The 15,481-nt window shown below is 38.4% G+C and overlaps 1 protein-coding gene across 6 annotated transcripts in view; it reads right to left on the reverse strand.

Moving 5' to 3' along the window:
• Macrod2 (mono-ADP ribosylhydrolase 2) overlaps positions 1 to 14,877 on the reverse strand; it is a 1,801,573-nt gene extending 1,786,696 nt beyond the window's left edge. For 3 of the 6 annotated variants that reach the window (XM_070006720.1, XM_070006719.1, XM_070006723.1), the window contains exons 1-2: positions 14,509 to 14,875; positions 6,344 to 6,460 (exon numbers count right to left, since the gene is read on the reverse strand). In XM_070006720.1, the coding sequence (XP_069862821.1) occupies positions 6,344 to 6,460; positions 14,509 to 14,554 (163 nt within the window). In that variant the 5' untranslated portion in view covers positions 14,555 to 14,875. Of the gene's footprint in view, positions 1 to 6,343; positions 6,461 to 14,508 lie in introns of all 6 variants that reach the window. The other 3 variants (XM_070006718.1, XM_070006722.1, XM_070006721.1) reach the window with 2 other exon arrangements.
• Between the last annotated feature and the right edge of the window lie 604 nt (positions 14,878 to 15,481).

The raw sequence follows: 15,481 nt of genomic DNA on the forward strand, positions 1-15,481 counted from the left end.
CATTGGAGAATTGAGTCAAATGATATTTAATGTTACTGTCGAAATATATGCTGTTTCCTGCCATTTTGTTGTTGTGTTTCTTGCTTCTATCTTCCTCCAGTTTTATTAATCCTCTAGTAGTGTCTATTCATTGCTGTATTTCTTTGATTGCTATTGTCTTCTGAGACTATGCATTCCTTTAGTAGCCTTTGTAATGCTGGTTTGGTATTTACGAACTCTTTTAGTTTTTGTTTGACATGGAAGGCTTTAGGTTCCCCATCAAATGAGAATGATAGTTTCTCTGAGTACACCAGTTTAGGCTGGCAGTTGTCGTTCAGAGCTTCAATTATCTCTCTCCAGGCTCTCCTTGGATTTAGAGTTTGCATTGAGAAATCTTCATTATTCTAATCTTTCCATTGTAATGAAGTAGTCTCTTTGGTTTTGCTGCTTTTAAAATTAATTTCAGAGATTTTACAACAACATGTCTAGGAGTGTTTCTTCTCTTGTCTTACCTGCTTGGAGTTCTGTATGCCTTTCTCAGGTGAGAGTCTCTTTCTTGAGGCTGAAGAAGTTTTCTGGTATTTTGTTGAATAGGTTCTCAGTGTTTTTAGTTTTTGGGTATTATTTTGTTGAGCAGGTTTCTCTTTGTTTTATATTCAAAATACTAAATAGTTTCATTTCCAATACATCTTTTTGGAAAAAATTAGTTGTATGCCAGGCACTCACACCTACCACATAATCATTGGTATTCAAGAGACTGAGATCTGAAAATCAATGTTCGAAGCCAGCTTGAGGAGACAATTCTATGACACTTACCACTAATAACCAGCAAAAAAACCAGAAGTGGAGGTGTGACTCAAATAGTAGAGCATCAATGGGCAAAAAGGCTTAGTAAGAGTGTCAGGCCCTGAGTTCAAGCCCAGCACCAGAAAAAAAAAATTCTCTGAAGTTAGCAATTATAATTGCTGCTGGAGAGGTGGTTGTAGTGACAGCTTTTCTCTTGAATCTGATCTTATTATTTCTGATGATATATTTAGTTAATGGCCACTTCTCAACATTTCAGGCATCTTATTTAATTAACATTTGAGAAATTAGCATGAATCCTAGTAATTGGATAAAAATCTTTAACATTATCTAGTAAGATCAAGAAAATGCTAGTATTCAGTCTTGAAAATAGGAATGGTTTCAAAAAATCCAGGTAAAAGTAGTGTATATTTTTGGTATATTGTATCATCAGCATTCAGAACTGCATAGAAATGATATTTTTTAAAAGACACAGACATCAACAACTATGGGTAGAAAAGAAAATGATTCAGAGAAATAAAATTTAATGGCAAGACATTTTAGGAGTGTAGTAACTAATATATTTCACTTGTATTTTCCATATATGTTCAAAGAAATAATAAAAACAACTGAGTAAATCTAAAAGACTTTTTTGCTTTATTCAAGGAGTTTTATTATTGAGATATAATATTTTACTGAAAGAAAATATGTGACATGAAAAAAAATAGCCAGAACCAAGAGACAACCCAAAGAATGGGAGAAAATCTTCACCAGCTACTCAACAGATCAAGGATTCATTTCAAGAATATACAAAGAGCTCAAAAAATTAAACAGCAAAAGAGCAATTAATAATTGAAAAAATTTGATTTTGAACAGATAATTTTCAGAAGAATAAATACAAATGGCTAGTAAATACATGAAGAAATGGTCAACATCCTTAACAATCCTTGCAATCATCAAGAAAACAAACAGTAACAAGTTGAGAATGCAAGGAGGCACTCCTTAAAAAATGTTAGTGGGAATGTAAATTATTAGTACAAACACTATGGGTATCAATACACAAGCTCCAAAGTACGGATTAAACCACAGCAACTGTTCATACTGATCTTGCCTCCAGTACTGGAGCTTGAACAAAGGACCTCACATTCTCACATGACTTTTTGCCCCAAGTCTGTCACTATTGGTTTTTGTTGGCCTATGTCTATAAATTTAGCTACTCAGGAAGCTGAGATCTGAGGATCATGGTTCATATCCAGTCCAGGCAGACAAATCAATGGGATCCTTATCTCCAATTAGCCGGCAAATAGACAGAAATGGTAGTTCAAGTGGTAGAGTGCCAGTCTTGGGAGGCAGAGATAAGGACAAGAGTTCAAGGCAAGCCATGGCACAAAAATTTTCAAGACCTCATCTCAACCAATGGGTAGGCTTAGGGGCATGCCTATTCTCCCAGCTATAGTACAATGGTTGGGCACAGTGACACAAACCTGTTATCCCAGTGAAATGGGGTAATACAAGTAGGAGGAGAGTAGCTTAGACCTTCCCAGATAGAAAGTGAGACCCTATCTCAAAAACAGTCAACACAGAGAAACACTGGAGCTGTGGCTCAAATGGTAGTAAACCTACCTAGCAAGCAGGAAGCCCTGAGTTCAATATCTAATACCACCAAAAAAAAAAAAAAAAAAGTACAGGAGGACATGGTAAATATGTTCAAAGTATATTGTGTATATGTATGGAATATCACAATGAAACTCCCTTATATTAATTACACTACTTCAAAAACAAAATTACACAAATAAAGCACTGTGTAATAGTTTAATAGAATGGATGGTGCTATATTTTTTCTTCCCTTTTTAATGAACATGAGCTGAACACAAGCTAAAGGAGCAGATTCAATGATTAAACACAAGGACTACTCTTCCTCAAAAGAGTTTTTAAAAATCTCAGGTACCAGTGGCTCATGCCTATAATCCTAGCTATCCAGGAGGGTGAGATCTGAGGATTGTGGTTCAAAGCCAGCCCAGCAGTAGAGTCCATGAGACTCTCACCTCCAACTAATTGCCAAAAGGCTAGAAGTAGAGCTATGGCTCAAGTGGTAGACCACTAGCTTTGAGAAGAAAAAAAAAACTCAGAAAAAACACCTAGGCTCTGAGTTCAAGCCTCAGAACCAGCATGCACACTCTCTCTTTCTCTTTCTTTCTTTCTCTTTCTTTCTTCTCTCTCTCTCTCTCTCTCTCTCTCTCTCTCTCTCTCTCTCTCTCTCTCTCTCTCTCTCTCTCTCTCTCTCTCTCTCTCTCTCTCTCTCTCTCTCTCTCTCTCTCTCTCACACACACACACACAAATCTCAAGTCAATTAGGCTATCACAGCCTCCTATAATCAAAAAAAATTTTAATGTAATGCTAAAGAAGCCAGAACCTAATTTTCAGGGTTATGACAATAAAACAGTAAAATGCCAAATATTCAACAACATTGCATAGGTTATGACTCAAGTGGTATGATGTTTACCTAGCAAGCATAAGGCCCTAAGTGCCATCAGGGCCTACAATATGCAGATATTTGGTAAAATTATAGACTTATAAAGTATATAAAAAGAATTTTGCACCTTATGGTCTCAACACCAAGTCATTTTTATACATATAAAAAGATTATTGTTTTTTCTTTCTATAGTATAACAATATATTTCATACGAGAACAATTTACATAACAGTTGTACATGCTGCAAATTTTACTTATGTAATGTCAAAATAATTTTGAAAAGTAGTTGAAAGAACCAAAAATAAAGCAGAGGAAAAGCAGAGCCATTTAGTGATTCATGAATTTAAACTTCATGTTTTGTTTCCATTTTACTAGTTAAATTATATCATAAATATTTGACTAAATAACAGCTCACACCTCCACAAAAATATTATTGCATAGAAAATTTTATGTTTTCATACTTAAATACCATTTATTCTCAAGATTCTTAGAAGTTGTTTAATTTCACTCTTCCAGAGAAAACCACATTGTAGCAGAGTTGGTTTTTTAAACAAACCAACTAACAGTAATAGATTCAAACAGGATATAATATTAGAATAACCTAATATACTTGTCCATAATCAGTAATGCAATGAGGATAATTCTCAGTTAACAGAGTATTTGTCTAGCATCATGATGTAGGGCTCAATCCCCCACACTACTAAAGTAGTAAAAGAAAGAGAATCTACAATGTAAAACTAAGTACATTTAAAATGGCAACCCTCTGAAATTTTTATCCTAGAATTTAAAGTCCATATAATAGGCCCAAGGGTAGAAATTTATACTTATTTAACTTAAGCTGTTATAAGCTGAAATCATTTAGTTACTAAATATTGTAAAATAATATACAATGCTTATAAATACATATAACATATGAATTCTCATCTTTGTCTTATCTAGTGAAACCTTTATCTAATGTATACATTTATTAAATGCTGAACTGTAGAACACTTACAATAAAAGTAACCTTTTATTACAAAGTATTTATTACCTACATTAAACAGCATCTGCCTTAATTTCTCAGACTCTTATTTCCACATGAATTTTTATTATACATGAAAGGTGGAAAGAAAGGAAATAATGCACAAAATATCATCAAGACACACGACATCATATAGACAAACATAATCGTCAAAGCATGGTTTATTAGGGGAAAATTCAAATGGTGTAACTCGTTAGAAAAACTCACAATCCAACAAATGAGTAACATACACGAGATATGTGGAGGGAGGTCAAATGAATGAAGAGAGGAAGGGTTGGGCAGAATGCAGTCATAATATTCAATTAATACCCTATGAAACTAGGAAAACTGATGAGATGAGATTTAGAGGATGAGGAAGAATGATAAAAGAGATAATAACAATCAAGATGAATTGTACTTATAAACTAATGTGTTGTAAACTGAAGAGCTGTAACCCCTTTGTATAACCACTTAACAGATCACAATATTTTTTAAAGAGTTACACTATCTTTCTCAACGAACATATACTAGTCAGTATCAAGAAGCTTCCTGAAATAACCAAGCGCTATATGTTTTCCAAAAATTAAAAAATAAAACCCTTCTATTAAAATTACCAATAAGGAAACAGTTTATTATATACTCAATTTATAGAACCAATATTTACTGATTATCTATTGAACAGCAAGCACTATGGCAGGTAACCAAGACTATAAAAGAATATACAGTCCCTATTTTCATGGTAACTATGGGGTCATAAAGAAGATGAAGCCTGAGCCAGGTGCCAGTGGCTCACACCTGTAATCCTAGCTACTCAGGAGGCTGAGATCTGAGGATTGCTGTTCAAAGCCAGGCCAGGCAAGAAAGTCCGTGAGACTTTTATCTACAATAAACTACTAGAAAACCACAAGTGGTGCTGTGGCTCAAGCAGTAGAGTACTCGCCTTGAGCTGAAGAGTGCAGGGACAGCACCCAAGCCCAGAGTTCAAGCCCCACAACCGACCAAAAAAAAGAAAAAAGAAATGAAGCCTGATCAGATAATCTTACTAGTGAGTATATAAAAACCAACTGGTATTAACACTATGAAAAAGAAACATAGCATTATGATAGTATATCATTAAAAAAAAAATCTGTTCTCTCCCAACCCCATACTTTGTCCTTCTATAAAAAACAAAATCAAAATCTTATCTAAAGCCCAACCCTAAATGTGTTCTCTCTCCACACTAAAGCCTATTTCAACTGTTTTCTCCACAGACTTTGTCCCTAAGAATTCTATACTTTGTCTTTCATTCCACATTTGGCCCAAAGTATTCTCTATATCCTGTGTAGTTCCAGCTAAGACTATACCTTGTAAAATTACTATGTTCCAAGTCCATTTCATAAAGTTAAATTGCTAAGTAGACTAAAAAGTACTCAGTCTAAACTTAACATTCACCAATTCAGATTAATCAACAATTCTGAAATGAGTATAATCAATATCTGTTAAACTTAAGTTTAGAAACTTTTTCATATCTTTTTGTTCCTCAAAACTTCAGTTATATTCTAACACAATCTCGACCTTCATCAAAAAAGCTTTTGAGAGAAAATAGACCATAAAAATATATTACATGTAGACATAATACCACACCATACAAAGCACCTATTCTCTAAAATTATGTGAAATGCTATTTGGTTTTTCTCTATTCTTCCTAATGTACTGTCTTTTACCTATAAAATCCTTTAAATACCTAAAAGAAATCCAATAAATGTTAAACTAATCAAAGAAAACTCAACATACCTCACTACAAATGCAGCAAATCTCTAATAGCATTTGCTCCAAAAACTCCTGCAGAAAAGTTTTTTAAAAGTAAAAAGGTACCTTTTATAGAGTACCATATTGTAAATGGGGTGTATTTCAGAAACACACATTATGTAAATATATATTTCTAAGCTTAAAAAGCACATGATATAGATAACTAAAAAACAGCTGAATGATAAGCAATAATTTCAAATAACAAAATCACAAAAATAGCCTCTTCCCTGAAGGTTGTTCATTTTGGCCAGCAGTTTTATTGCTAGACATATAAATAAATAGCAACATTATATACCTAAAATATATTCTGAGAAACTTACCATCACTTTGGCTCTTGCCCTTCATTTCATCTTTCCAAGATAGAATGGTGTTCAGGGGAACATAGTCTCTTAGGTATTCTTTGCGTCTGTCCTCTAACGTCATCTTCAGTAAACGTTCTTGCAAAATAAAAGCATAATCTCCATTTGTATTGAGCTTTTAAGCTTAAGAATTTTCTTATATTCTAAATTATGTTAGACCAAAGACTTGATGCCTTTTTGAAGAATATTATAATATAAATACATGATTTCACATTTGAGAGTTAAAAGGTGTCAAATTAATCCCATATTATCAAGAAGAACTAAACCAAACATGATGAAGACTTTTATGATAGTCCAGAAAATAAGGAAACTCATTTGTTCTTTCAATTAACATCATTGATATCTTACTATATGAAAGATGATATGTTTATAGACTGCAGGAACAAAGGTGACCCTTCATCTTGAGTTTGCAGAAAAAATAAGAGGGAATGGATGAGACAGAAAATAATGTCTATATAAAAAAAATACAAACTGCTAAGACAGATAGTTTCAGCAGTACGAATAAGTGTGAGCACAGAAACATACCTACCAAGATAGTGCCTCAGTTCTACAAGGCCATCAACAATGAAAGTATAGTTTCAACTCAGTAATTACTTTGTAGTGGTGATTTTTTAAAAATTACTTTAAATATGTACTTCTTAGAAAGCATAAAGCTTTGATTTCAAGTTCTAGTCTTGACAAATAAAAAAAAAATACATGAGAAAGTAAAGCTGTGGCTTAAATAGTAGACAACCAACCTGGCACAAAAAAGTGAGGCCCTGAGTTCAAGCCTCAGTACTGGGGAAAAAAATAATTAAATAAATACACATATTCATACATACATACACACACACACACATCACTAAAAAGCTTAAACTATAAAAATAATTGCATCAGAAATTACTAATTATGAATGTCATTAATAAAGAACTCCCCATCTAAACAGGTACTTCAAAGTATGATCTCAATGGAATAATCTGTTACAACTCATGATTTGCAATGGATAAGTAGAATTTTGCCATGAGTCAGTAAAATATAAGACTATTTTAACTAATAGAACATTATTAACAAAGATAAGGAAAAATGTTTCATTTGATGAAACTGTAATATATGTGGAGTGAAGGTTTCACAGAAATATCTGAGAACATGATAAATCAATATTATACAGGGACTTGTGTGCCATCACAAGCAGTTTAGCCTTTAGCCTATAAAGTAGACCACTATAGTCATAGGTAGACTCTAGTAGGTATATAAAATGGTCTAATAACATACAGAAAAAAAGAAAGTTCTGCAGGTTTTTTAACCTAAAAAAAATAAGGAAGAACTAGCCAGGGGCCCCTGTTCATGCCTATAATCCAGTCCCAAAATAAAAAATAACCAACAAAAAACAGGGATGGAGCCATGGCTCAAATTGTAGAGAGTCAGCCTGACAGCCTGAAGGGTGATATAAATCAAGATGCACTGTACTTATTTGTTGAATGGTAACCTTTATACAACTACTTAAAGATAATATAAATATATTTTAAAAAATAGATGGACTTAAGAATAAAATATATGTTATGACAATCCAACATTCACAAAATAATAACTTCAAAAGAGATTTCCAAGCTGGGCAGATGGTATGTATTTCAAGCCTGGCATTGTAGTGTATACCTCTAGTCCAACTGAGGCTTAAGTGGAAGAATCACTTCAGCCCAGAAGTTCAAGACCAGCCTAAACAACAAAGCAAAAAAAAAAAAAAAAAATCAGCATTTTTTCCTACTGCTACAACTAATCTTTCCTCAACATTATGATATTTTAAAGAGAAAGAGACAGACATACCTATTCAATTTAAAATCACATTACTCAAGGGCCAACAAATTGAATTTAAGTTGTCTGCGGTACATTCAAGAAAAGTGAAATCAAGAACTTAATATGATCTAGTATAAATATTTTGGAAATCATAACCTAAATTTCTGGTTCTAAAAGAAAAAAGGGCAGATGAGAGGAAAAAAGAAAAAGATTAAACTTCAAAAATAAAGCATTTAGGTTAGCAGGCAGAAAGAGAACAATGAAATAAAACCCAGTTGTCAATGGGGTTATCAGGTCCTTGTGAAATGAGAAAAAACAAGGAAAAGAGTTTTAGTAAATACAAGGAAGGGAAATATTGCCAATAGTTACAGGAAAGTAGGAAAGAATAAATATTACATTATAAAACCCATCGCTTTTATCAACTGGGATATCTACACTACTGTTATGAAAGCAAGCTAGGAGCCAGTAGCCCAAACCTACAATACTAGCTACTCAGGAGGCTGAGATCTGAGAATTGTGGAATTGTGGTTCAAACTAGCCTAGGCAGAAAAGTCCCTGTGAAACTTTTATCTCCCAATTACCCACAACAAAACAAGAAGTGGCACTGTGGACCAAAGTGGTAGAGGACTACTCATGAGTAAAAGAGCTCAGGAAAAGGCGTTGGGTCTGAGTTCAGCCCCACAGCTGAACAAAAAAAAGAAAGCAAAGTAGGCCAAGAAGTACCCTCAGCTCATGCTTGCAATTCTAGTCACTTAGGAGATAAAAATTGTAAAGGTAGAGGTTTAAAGCTAGCTAGAACAAAAAGTTTAAAAAAAAACATATTTCAAGCAATATGGAAGTAAAATGGTACATGTTTGTAATCCCAGTTGTAGCAAGAAGTGTAAACAGAAGAATCAAAGTCCAGAATGGCTCAGGCAAAAAGCAAGAAACATCTAAAAAATAACCAGAGCAAAAAGGGTTGGAGGGGGGCTGGGAAGGTGGCTCAGTGGTAGAGCACTTGCCTTGCATGCATGAGGCCCTGGGTTTGATTCCTCAGCACCACATAAGCAGAAAAAAAAAAGCCAGAAGTGGCACTGTGGCTCAAGTGGTAGAGAGCTAGCCTTGAGCTGAAGAGCTAAGGGACAGCGCCCAGGCCCAGAGTTCAGGCCCCATGACCGGACCCAAAAAAAATTTTTTTTAAAGGGCTGGAGGCATGACACAAGTGGTAAAGTACCTGAATTCAAACCAGTGCTGCCAGAGAAAGAAAAAGAAAAAAAAAACCAAAGGAAGTAAAAGTTGTAAATGAAGGGACTAAGGAAAATAGGTCAAATAATTTACCTAAAGTACCACACCTTGTATGCATGATACTCAGATCCAAATGTAAGCAACTGTATTCCAGTTCTTGACCCTATACTACCCTATGCACCTTCTTATCTCATAGTTGTGAGAATCAAAATGTAAGACACTAAAAATGGTACTGAGCACACAAATAGTATTTATATTGTAACTGTTCTTAGTGTTATATTAGTCCAATTTTCATTATTGCTGAATGGCCTTAGGACCTTAGTTTTATTACAATATAACTGAGACTATGAGAGATTGATCACAGGTAGTATAAAAGAACTGACATACACATATAAAAGAAATGACATACATAGAGATTACACACACCTAAGATTGACTAAATGATAGCACAGATCTCAAAGAATAGAAGAGATAAGCTAATGAGTACAAGCTGTCCAGTTAATCTCAGAAACAGAATAAACAGGAACAAAACCTAAAGAAACAGACCCATAAAACCATGATGGAGTTATTTTAGGGCTCTTCACTTTATATGTCATTTATGTTCTTCGTGAATTTAAAGGCAATCTCATCTATTTATTATCAGGAGATAGGGTCTTGGTGAAATGTTAAATTTGAATTATCACATGAAGACCGAAGAGGAAATTATTATCAGATGCCTTAGCACCAATTTGAAAGCTAAAATCAGAGGAAAGAATGAAGGGGTGACATTATACAAAAAGAAATGTACTCATTACCTGACTTATGAAATAGTAACCCCTCTGTACATGCCTTTTTAATAACAATAAAGTTTTTAAAGCTCAAAACACTACTGCAAAATCATTACAGTATCAGTGATCAGACTGAAAGATGTCTAAGACAATTTACTTTTTCTAAATGTCAGAGGATACATATAGAAATGATACCTGGCCTCTTGTCATTCTATTTATTTAAAAGTTCAAGTGCAAAAACTTAGAACAAAACCAGGGTCAAATGTAAAAAAGAGGTAAGTTGCAATATTTGAACTCAAAATATATATTGAACAGTTCTGAATTAGAGCTCAAAATATTAGATTAATAATGTAAGGTATATGTTCTTGAGAACTGTTTAAAAATTACTGAAGATCCAGGAGATATGTGCGCGTGTGTGTGTGTGTGTGTGTGTGTGTGTGTGTGTGTGTGTGTGTGTGTGTGTGTGTGTGTGTGTGTGTGTGTGTGTGTGTGTGTGTGTGTGTGTGTGTGTGTGTGTGTGTGTGTGTGTGTGTGGCATTACATAAAATTTTAGAAAATGCTTTACATAAAGGTGAATGAATTCTTTTTCTGTGAACCAAGCATATAATCCAAGAGATCTACTTACTAGATGATATACAGTTAAAATATGTTTCTAGAATGCCTTGACATTTCAATGAAGTGGGTAAGCCTTTCTGTAGACTTAAATAACAGCTGCAAAAATACTATGCTATCAACTCTCCAGTGGAATGAAAGGAAAAAACTCAGGCATCCCATCAGCTTCTCTGCTATACTAGAAATCCTTAGCTCCTTTTTGGTGGAATAATATGTGTTATTTTATACTTAAACAATCCAAAAAGACATACTGACAAAACAGAAGACATACTTTAAAGTATCACATCATAACTTTTCCCTTACCTTTAAACTTCCTGCAAAGATAGCCTAGCTTAGAAAAATGAAAATTATTTTGTTAGCCATCTTCTCTGTACATTTGCCTCTTTATGTAAAAAAATAAAATAAAATAAAATTCACCAGGCACTGGTGAATCATGCCTAGCTACTCAGGAGGCAGAAATCTGAGGATTGCAGTTCAAAGCCAGTCCAGGCACGAAAGTCCACAAGACTCTTATCTCTAATAAACCACTAGAAAACCAGAAGTGGTACTGTGGCTCAAGAGACAGAGCACTAGCCTTGAGCTGAAGAGCTGCTGGACAGCACCCAGGCCCAGAGTTCCAGCACCACGACCAACAAAAATAATTAAATAAGTAAATAAAATAAGATAAAATAAAATTCACTTTTATTTCCCATTAGAAGAAAGTGAAAGACAAAAAATCAAGACATTAAAAAGCTTCTGAAATGCCTGCCTATCACACAGTACAATTGTGCAGATGTTCAATGAAGTAACCATTATAACATTGTTACTTAAGGAACACTGTTTTTCTAATATAACAGAAAAAAAAAGTTCTTAAATACTATAATTTCATCAATGACTTGTTATTGAAAACAATATCTTCCACTATTTTGTCTTCATTATCATCAATAATACAAAGCTAACACTTCAAAATCATCAATAAAAATGGGTACAATTTCTTTCAATGTTAAGGTAAAGCCTTATTGAAATGTATCAAAATTGAAGCACTTGCTGCTGTAAAAATAAAGCAAACTTATTTTCATAGATCAGACAGTGCTGAACTTTTTTTTTTTTTCCTCCAAGTGCTAATGATCTAACCCAAGCCTTCCTAAAGTTAGGCAAATGCTTTTTACCACTCTCTACAAAGCTAAGCTTAAGGTTTTTTTAACAGCATTTTTTGACACCAAACTTTTTAGTCCTCCATATATTCATAATTAAAATATAATTAATTTTCTTTGTTGATGTTTTTCTTTTCTTTTTGTCTTGTTTGCTCAGTTATGTCTTTGGGAGGGTAAGTGGGAAGCACAGAAATGGAGGGATAAATGGTAAACAAATACAGCAGTGGTATTCATTCACCACACACTGTTGAAAGTAAAGTATACAACTTGTGAATACGGATGGAAGAGAAAAAAAACTGGGAGAGTGCATGGGAAGGGGTGACACTGTACAAAAAGAAATGAACTCTTTACCTGACTATGTAACTGTAATTCTTCTATAATGACAATAAAAAATTTTAATTTTAAAAATTAAAAATTGCCTGGGAATGTGGCTTAGAGGTAGAGTCCTTGCCTAGCATTCATGAAGCCCTGGGTTCAATCCTGAGTACCACAATAAGCAGATAAAGCCGGAAGTGGTGCTGTGGTTCAAGTGGTAGAATGCTAGCCATGATCAAAAGAAGCTCAGGGACAGTGCCCAGGCCCTTAGTTCAAGCCCCAGGACTGGCAAAAAAAAAAAAAAAATTAAAAAAAAAAATTATGACACATAAACTACACTTTCAATGTGTTAAAGGCTACTTTAGTTATGTGTACAGGTAGATTAAATCTTCCTGGTAGTTAAAATTTATTTTCACCCCTTTTCTGGTGCACTGTTGGAAGTAGACCCTATTAATATAAAGGGTCCTTTTAGAGTTCCTTTCTTAACTCCACTATATAATATTCCTGGCCATAATGTTCCTAAAGGCCAGGACCTGTAATAACAAACAAAAAAAAAAAGCTGCAGGTTTAAAAAAGTTATTAGCATGGTTCAAAAAGAAATGTACTTATTACCTGACTTATGTAAGTGTAACCTCTCTATATATCTCCTCTACAATACAATTTTTTTTTTTGGTCCAGTCGTGGGGCCTGAACTCTGGGCCTGGGCGCTGTCACTCAGCTTTTCAGCACAAGGCTAGTGCTCTACCACTTGAGCCACAGCGCCACTTCTGGCTTTTTTCTTTTTGCTTATGTGGTGCTGAGGAATCGAACCCAGGGCCTGAGGCATACAAGGCAAGTGCTGTACCACTGAGCCACCTTCCCAGCCCCTACAATAACAATTTTTAAAACTCTTTTTAAAAAAGTTATTAGCAGCTGCACATGGTGATGCAAACCTGTAATCCAAGGAGGCTGAATCATGAGGATCCCAAGTTTGAAGCCACCCTGTGCTACATAGTGAGGAAAGTGGCAGTGTAGCTCAAGTGGTAGAACGCTCGCCTTGAGCTGAAGAGCTGAGAGACAGTGCCTAGGCCCAGAGTTCAAGCCTCACGACCAACAAAAAAAAAAAAAGAAGAAGAAGAAAAAAGCTCTAAGGGTATTAACAAGAGATATTTAGAAGAACTTTTAACTAACTGTACTCCATTTCATCCTGCATAGACAGGTGAAGTTGATCTTAGCAGTAGCAATGTAAATACTTTTTCTTTATTTCTGTTACACACACACACACACACACACACACACACACACACACACAGTAAATCATGAAAGGAAAAAGATGTAAAAAGGAGAGGGGCAAAAAAAAAAAAGCCAGATTGAAGATTTACATCAGGATATCATCTGTGTCACAGATAACAGAGAGAGAAAAGAAAGCAGGCAAGGAGGGGTGGGGGACGGAATCTCACACAGTCCTGAGTATGGTTGTCTATCTGATTTGGATACGCCTTTGGGATGCACACAATCAGAGATGGGTTTCCTTCGCGGTGACATTCCATCTTACTCCGAGCAACTTCGGACTATGGGACTGGGGAAGGCTCCCATCAGCTGGGATGGACAGGCAGCTCCCTGTAGGTTTCCCCTAGAGTTGCACATTTCAAAAGTCACCCTGCAGCTAAGGAAGGGGGGGGGGGCCCGCTGGGGAAAGGGGGAGAGGAAGGACTAAGGAGTAAACACCCGCAAAACAGGAACCCTCAGCCAGTGTGCGGTAATAGAGGGAGGACAGAGATGAGAAGGAAAGAAGGAATGATGCGGGGAGCTCCCGAGGCACCGTAGCAGCCGCAGCGGGAGTGCATTTGTCTCTGGGACACCCCAGCCCGGGGAATGTCAAAGTCCCAGCTGGGTTGCTGGGGAACTAAGTCACTCACACACACACACACACACACACACACACACACACACACACACACACCCCTCGGCCGGGGCGGAGGGCGGAGGGCTGGGCTGCCGTCGGTCCCACGCCGCCCGCCGTGTGCCAGGCAGAAGGTGACCGGGGTGGGGGCGCGGCGGGTGGAGGAGAGGGGTGTGCGCCCCCACGTGCGCGGGCCGCAGGTGCCCGGGGACGCCGCGTGCACGCCGGCGTGAGAGTGTATGCACGCGTGTGTGTGTGCACGCGTGTGTGTGCACGCGTGTGTGTGTGCACGCGTGTGCGCACGGGCACGGGGGGAGGAGGGCGCGAGGCGGGCGGAGGGGCGCCGCCGCGGCGCACCCAGCCCTCCCCCCCGCCCCCCCCCCACCCCGCCCGCACCCCCGGAACTCGACGCGGCCAGTTTACCTTTCTCCTCTCTCCACACCTTTTTCTTCTTGTTGCTGGGGTACATGTTGCCGTGGGGGTGGCCGGCTTTAAGCTGCAAGTTCCCCAGGCTCACGGGCAGGCAGGATGAGAGCGTGGGGTGCGCGGGGGGCGGGTGCGGGAGGGGTGCCGTGTGGGGTGGGTGGTCTGTCAGGAGGGGAGGGAGGCACTCAAAAAGTGAGAGAGGGCGCCCCGTCCTCGCCGCCGCCGCCGCCGCCGGTCGCTCTTCCAGTCGCCGCCCTCCTAACCCTCAGCCCGCGCTGGCGCTCGGCTCCGCTCGGCTCCGCTCCGACTCCCCACACCCGCCACAAGCCCCGCGGCCGCCAGCCGCCACAGCAGCACCTCGGAGCCTGTCAACTAGGTCACGCCTCGCGCGAACCTAACACCCGCGCAGGCCCCGCCTCCCAGCCGCTGAGCCAGCGCCGCCTCCCATTGGCTGTGCCAACCGCCGCTCTCCGCGTTCTAGCCAAGGCGCGCCCCAAGTACGGACCTACGGCGCAGGCGCAGGCGCAGGCTCGGGGGCCCGACGCCGAGGACGTTGGGGAGCTGGAAGGGGCGGAGCCAGAGCGCGAGAGGCGGGGAGAGAAAGCCTCGCCACGATGACGGGGCGTGGCGGGGATGCCTCTGGGAGCGTAGGAGGTGGGTCCAGCTGCGCTCCCCGAGTCTCGGAAGGCCTGAGGGCGTGGCCTGTGGAGGGGGCTAGGTGAGCGGGGTGGAACAGGTGCCGCGGAGGCGAGCGGCGCGGGGAAGAGCGGCTGTGGGATGTGTTACGGGAAGAGACCGTGGCGTCCAAACGCATGGTTCCTGCTCACCCTGCCTCCGAGGACCCGAAGGCCTCCGCTCGGTGGGCAGACGGAACTAAAAGAAATGCAAAGACCGGGAGAGGGTTCCGCCCCATGCCATCACCACCGATTCCAAGCTGCCTTCCACTAACCCGGGCTCCGCCAGAAACCGC

The sequence above is a fragment of the Dipodomys merriami genome, unplaced genomic scaffold (genome assembly GCF_024711535.1).
Source record: "Dipodomys merriami isolate MVZ:Mamm:240054 unplaced genomic scaffold, mDipMer1.0.p SCAF_7, whole genome shotgun sequence".
Classification (NCBI taxonomy): domain Eukaryota; kingdom Metazoa; phylum Chordata; class Mammalia; order Rodentia; family Heteromyidae; genus Dipodomys; species Dipodomys merriami.